This window comes from Myiozetetes cayanensis, unplaced genomic scaffold, assembly GCF_022539395.1.
Source record: "Myiozetetes cayanensis isolate MyiCay16 unplaced genomic scaffold, myiCay2020 scf5-8, whole genome shotgun sequence".
NCBI classification, from domain to species: domain Eukaryota; kingdom Metazoa; phylum Chordata; class Aves; order Passeriformes; family Tyrannidae; genus Myiozetetes; species Myiozetetes cayanensis.
In genome coordinates, this window is record NW_026087742.1 from 99,964,680 (window position 1) to 99,971,400 (window position 6,721).

The following is a 6,721-nucleotide window of genomic DNA, read 5'->3' on the forward strand; positions in this document are numbered from 1 at the left end:
GGAAGCCATTTGAAAGACAGGGTTTAGTTGCTGCCTCTGTTGCTGTTTTTCTAGGTGAATGTGGATTTCTCACCTCTGTTTCCTCATCCCTCAAAGTCCTTATTTGTAAAGCTGGGATAATGGTACAGAATGATTTTCAATCAGTAGTCAAAAAGCGAAATGAGAGCCACTTACTGTTCCCTTACAGTTTCAGACTTAATTGTGTCAATCGAAGATGTCATTATTCACTGAAATGCTAGAGGACAGAAATTATTAGCAAACAGCAAATACCTGATGTTATTTGCTCCTCTTTATGTTCTTTCCATTCATCTCTTCTCCTTTCCTCAATAAAGGCTGCTAGGAACAGTTTGGTTGACAGCAAACTTACTGTGAAAGTATCTGACTTTAGGATGACTAGGTAAGTGAAAGAACTGGGGGCCTAGTGAAGCTCTGATGTTGGTTTACTGGCATTGATCAGCTGGCTGATGGGAAAGTTAAGCCGAAGGGTGTGATACAGCTCTTTGTGTCTCCTTTCCATTAATGAATTTCCATAAGTCATTTTAGAAGAAGAATAGAGTCACTCTGCTGTCTTAAAAAGTTAAGGCTTAAGGGCAAATTTCAGCTGAGAGATTTCACTAGTCACGTTTATAAAGAAATCTCAGGTTTTTTTGTGTACGAGGTTTTCACCTAATTTGGGGACCAGATATCTTAATCAGATAACCTGATTAATAGTTGCCTCAATGGCGAGGATGAGCAACTTACAGAGCACGTCCTCTGAGAAGAGGCTGAGGGGAGCAAGCTGCTTAGCCTGGTGAGGAGGAAGATAAGAGGGTATCTAAAAGCTGCCTACAACTACTTACAGTTACAAAGCCAGTGGAGCCAAGTCTTATCTGTGCCAGGTGATATAACAGCAGAGCAGATTTCGGCCATAGGCTGCAGCTTGGACAGTAAGAGAAGTTGTTTCTCCAGGAGGTGGTAGAACAGTGAAACATGCTGGTCAGGGAGAGCACAAGATGATAATTTTTGGAGGCTTTTAAGACTTAGCAACACAGTCATGGCTGACCTGCTGTGATGCTATTCGAGCAGGAGGCCAGGCTAGATGGCCTGACAACAGGTGTTTCTATGATTCTGAGTTATTTCTCTAGAAATTTGGTAGCAACGATGTGTTCTAGATTATCCTAATGCCTCTATGAGATATCCTTTGGAAATTTAAGGTTCTGCCTAGGCTTTCCTTAGGAACATTGTGATGTACAAGAAAGAAGCAGTAAAGTTTTTCACTGTAACTCAGCCACAACCAAGTTTGGTTCTTGCCTTGTAGGTATGTTCTGGATGTTCTGTATATAAGTTCTCTAGGAACCAAGTTTCCAGTGTAGTGGTCAGCACAAGAAGTTTTTAATTACACCAAGCTGAACAACAGGTCAGATGTATGGGCCTTTGGTATGTAGGGAATTTGACATATGAATTTGTGTGTATATATATGCCATTACATTTGGATTTCATCAGCTTATTAAGCAGAAATGCTAGACATTTAACACACTGAAGGATTGTGAAAAACAGTTACAGCTGGTGTTCTCGTTTAATATTTTTATGCAAACAAGCTCTATCCTATTTGGAATTTTTTAGCCCTTAGGTTTTTCTTTAAGGCAAATAGAAACTCTGCCCACTCCCTGTTTGCTACATATGTGTTTAATATCGTAAAGTAAACTTTGGCAGTGGAGATAAAGTGGAATCACTGGTGTACCTAGACCAGAAATCAGTGCTGCCCAGTTCAATAGGGCTTTTCTGTTTTTCCCAGAGGTCAGAGTGGACTCTGTGCATAAGCCATCTGTGGAGAGAGTCTGTGTAAGCTGGGACTCTGTATCTCAGCAAAAAGTATATCTGTTTGCACATCACTTTCTACTCAGGAATTTCAGACATTTGAACTTCTAGTTCAGTGGTTTAAAGCTGCGATTTAGAAATCCCTGAGGTCTTTTCAGTGTTTCCTAAAGTCTGCAAAAGGTGTCAAAGGAAAGACAACCTTTTGTGAACAGGCTTGAATTCCACTTATCTGGGTCTGCTCCTCCAGCAGGAAAATTTTGGCAGCTGTCAAGTTGATGAAAGATTGGCACCCCACTGTTCTTGACGTTGAACAATGGTGTAAAAAGCAGATAAAAGTATTTCCAAATGCTGGACTGCTTCTTATCTTTAACCTCAGCTAGTCTCACAGTGTTAATGACTCTGGCAGAGTTCATTCATGCCCTTTACAAACTGTTTATAATATATACAATTATATCAGAAGTTGGATTTTCAGGAGATACGTTTTCTTTCTGCTCTTATTGATTAAATTCTGGCCCCAGGCTTTACTGTCATTAACTTCAATATTGGTATTAACTTCAATGAGAAATGTTATTTTTCCATAGAAGACCTTTTCTCATTTTAACACTACCCATTGATGCAGTGGAAGCAAGGGGAGAGTGGGATCTGTCAGTTCTTTTTTGGTTGTTATTAATTAATCAGTCTTTAAGAAGTGAACTGATGTATTCATACCCCAAAAACAGATGCCAAAGAAGAAAGAAACTTGGGGTTTTTAATGTTCTCATCAAGGAAAGCTGGGATTCAGGTTCCATTTTATTCTGATCTCACTGTTACACTACAATGCTCCAGTCTTCAAGCTGGAGGGAAGTTAAAGATCCCAAAAATTTCTAAAAAGGGAAAAAAGAATGCATCTAGTATTATATATAACTTTGAAATAAATATTTCACAATTTTTTTTTTTTTACTTTAGGGTAGGCATGAATCTCACATATGTTCAGTTACAAAACCAAAATTGTTTCTTCAAAAGCTATAATTATGAATTGATGATTATAGCATTATCCAGTGTTTCTATTGCTTCAGTGTAATCCAGTTTTTAAAGGTATGTGCAGCTGACACTATAAAGTATTTGGAAATCTTTCTGATACCGAAGGAGTATATGTCCCACTCAGAAAAAACAGTAAATTTTTTATTATTATTTTATAAAAACATAGATACCTATAGTTGTCATTTTGTTTTTCCTTCCCTCTCTGTACACACACACACACACATATAAGAGGATGTTTGCACATATTCTGTAAAATTTCAATCCATCGTTGTCCCCATTAGATATATTTTATAGTTAACTTTATAACCTAACTTCATCTTCCCCTGCAGTAGGAGTTGTTTTACATTTGGGTATAAAATCACATTTTTCACTTCCCTTGTTACTTTTCTTTGGACAATATTCTCTGAGTCTGATCAGTTTTATTTTGCATGTGTATCTTGTTTTGTGAAAAGGGACTTACCTTGCATTTCTTGACTTTCATTTCATGTCTTAATGTGGGAGATGTTCACTTTGGGAAAGTAGCCCTGTGAGCTTTAATGTAGTATGCCAGTTACTGAGAAAGTTTCTCATGGATACAGATTTTATAGAGCACAACAGGTTTCAAACACCACCTACTAGATAATGGACAAATGCTGGCATGAGGTATGTATATCTGCTCATGCAAACTGGAGAAAACAAAATAATAGGAGCCACTAGGAGTCCCTGTTGATAGCTGAACTGATTCTTATAGGGAAAAATATCCCTTATAAAAGACACTGCTTGTATGTAGTACATTCTATACTGTATCTAGCTCAGGAAATTTTTAATACAGGAAACAGGTCATAAAGGAAGATTGGCTCCCTTCATTTCAGAAGCATGTATCATCATCATGCCCTTCAACATCAACAAAATAAACAGGATGAGATTCTTTTCACCTAATTTTAATGGTTTAAAAATTGCAGCTGAGCTAAACTAACTCTCCAATTTTTTTTTTCCATGATTACAGGACCATTATGGTACCTCTCCATGGTTATTTGTCCTTTCTCTCTTAGCCACCACAGAATAAAAGAGATTTGTCTTCCTATACAGAGATCTTAAACGGCAGATGTAGAGGAGACCTCCACCTTTTTAGGTAGGTAAGGTATAAAATAACTCTGCCCTTAGGAGAAGGAATGTGTTACCCCACCCATGAGTCTAGGAGCTGTGAGTCAAATGCTGATCATGCTTGGGTTTTTTTGAGAGATCTGCACCTTTTGTGCCAAAAATGATCCTGATTTATTGTTCCTCTTCAAGTAAAAATTTTAATCACCTGCTTGTGGACTACAACTTGTTTCTCACCAGCAACAAAGAACTGTTTTACACATTACTGATGATACCATGAAATGACCACGATGTTTTATTGGGTTTTTTAATATAATTGTCAGGAAAATGAGAAAAGTGACTCATATTTGAGGGCATGTTAGTGAAAGTAAAGCAGATTAAACTATCACAACATAATATATATATAAAAAGTAACTTTAATTTTATTTTAGCATGCAGAAATGCATAGCAACATCACTGTCTACAAATCTCTGCATGCTAAAATCAAGAGAAACCAATGTAAATTACTGTACCTGAATTATTTTAAAATTTAACTACCAGAAAAGCGCCCTGCCTTTTATCAGCTCTTACCATTTTTTGAGGCATTGACAGAAGGCAACAGAGCTTGAAAAAGAAGATTCAGAAGAAGATGACTGTGCATACTGGTTCCATATCACCTGCCTTCTGTACGAGAGCTAAATCTGAAATCCACCTGACATTAACCCCCCCTATTATTCTGTATATTAGTGGTTTTCTCATTTAATCAGGGAATTGACCAAGAAGCATGTGGAGAAAGCTTTCGTGACGCTCTGTGGGTGACAGAATTTGGAAGGATACTGTGGAAGAATACAATTCATTTCATTAGCATTTTTTCAAAAGACTTCTCAGACACTGAGAGATATATATATACCAATTATTTGCACTCCTTCAGTGCATCCAAGCTGTCATTGCTTGGCCTTAACTGGTAATGTAAACAGGGAAATACATGCTTGTTAGGTTTTCTGATTATCATAACTCATCTGAATGTGTTTTTTCTTCGTAATCACTTGAAGTTGACACCTGAAGTCAAACTTAGAACTGCTGCAAGTGGCAGCAACATAAATAGATATCATCTCACTTTCAATTACTTAGAAATTACTACTGGTAAAATATATCTGTTTTCTCACCAGTATTATTGACTTTAGTTTTGGCCCTCAGGGTGTTCATTTGATTTGGAATTCATTCTGAGCTATGTATCAAGGATATTTACAATTTAGCAACATATGTGGCATCTACTAGAGTGTTATTGCTTTCTGCTACAGGTAAAAGAGAAAAATAAAGCAGGATTCTATAGTCATTGCAATAGTAAATGGTAAATTTGCTGATCACTATAAAACCTGAAGAGCAAAAATTGGAAGATAACTGAAAAGGCTATTAATATAATTGCTTAGCCAAATATTTTACTACTGAGGAGCTGAAATTTGGCTTCTCATGTTAGCATTTAAATAAGAACACCTAACTTTCAAATGTGCATAGCACTACAAAAATTAGTGCTAACTTCAGCAAGTCTAGAGGTACCAGATACATCTGAAGCTACATAATTGTGACAGAGGCATTTAGACACAGAGAGTTGTAAAACGCTGATCAAATATGTATAAAATAAAGAGGGTTTAAAATAAAGTCAGGTCTACAAAAAATAATCCTTTTCTCTCTCCTTATATTTGAGCTAGTCCAGCATGTGATGTCTCTAAGAGTCCACGTGGTGCCTGCTTGCCCTTTCCCTGGTGGAGCTGGCCCAGCCCTAGCAGGGACCCCTCTGCAGCTCTGGTTCAAGCTCACCTGAACCTAAAGAGTAAGAAATGCAGGGGGCAGATATAGGGGGAAAGGGGAGAAAGAAATGAAGGTCTCTGGCCAACCAGAAGCTACCTGTGCTTACTGGCACTGCCGGGTCCCAGCACTGGAATCTGGCTTGGAGACCACATCCTTGTCTGTGTGGAGAGCTGTGTGTGTGTTTGCGACAAAGCAGCATTTGGGGCCATGCAAATGACTGTGGGAATCTATGCAGGCCTGGGGGCCACAGGAGGCTGCACAGGAGGAAGAGGTAGGGCATGGTATGATGCTGCCTGAGGACCAGGCTGGGTCAAGGAATGCTGACCCAGAGAAAGTGTCAGGAAGGAGTGCAGACACTGAGAAAGTAGGAGCTGGAGGGACCCCCTAGCATAGAGGGTGTGAGCTGTGGGTGGGGCTAATGCATGTTGCTGGCCTTTTTCATATAAATGTTGTCTTTTTATTTATGTTCTTCCAACATCCTACTGTATTTTTTTAGTGGCTTTATATGTTGACAATTCTGAATGGTGTTTTTTGATTCATAACACAGCTTTTAAAATTAATTGGATTGGAATGAAAACTTTGTCATAATGGAAAAGCTAATCTTAACTACAGATCTGAAGATGGCTAGCATGACTAATTGCATTATTTATTGTTTCAGGCTTTGCCATTCCCTTTTTATGTTACTGCACGGTAAGTAGGAAGGAAGACCAGATACAGTTGAATTATTTATCCTAAAACTTCAGCTAAAGTACTAAGGTTTGGGGTTATTAATACAATATGTGGTATAGGTAGGCAACTTAAAATTTTGAAAAAGTATTTTCATTCCTTTGCATTCCTGTCAAGTTTGCAGTTGATCAGTATCATTTGCCTGCCATTTTGAACTGATTCACTTAAGGGTCTTGTCTCAAACAGGAAATGAATGCGGAGCATTATGATAGTGTTTTGTGATCCTATAGAGTCCGGCTGTATGTTTTTAGATATATGTTTGACTGCTTTTTGCAGATTCTGATCATTTTGAAGGTCCATGATTTTAGGA

At 38.0% G+C, this 6,721-nt stretch overlaps 1 protein-coding gene across 1 annotated transcript in view; it reads left to right on the forward strand.

Annotated features, from left to right (window-relative positions):
- Positions 1–4,505, forward strand: part of BMX (BMX non-receptor tyrosine kinase) — a 56,206-nt gene extending 51,701 nt beyond the window's left edge. The window contains 4 exon segments of the mRNA XM_050332177.1: positions 333–397; positions 1,298–1,419; positions 3,305–3,457; positions 4,429–4,505. Of these exon segments, the coding sequence (XP_050188134.1) occupies positions 333–397; positions 1,298–1,419; positions 3,305–3,457; positions 4,429–4,505 (417 nt within the window).
- Positions 4,506–6,721: the final 2,216 nt, after the last annotated feature.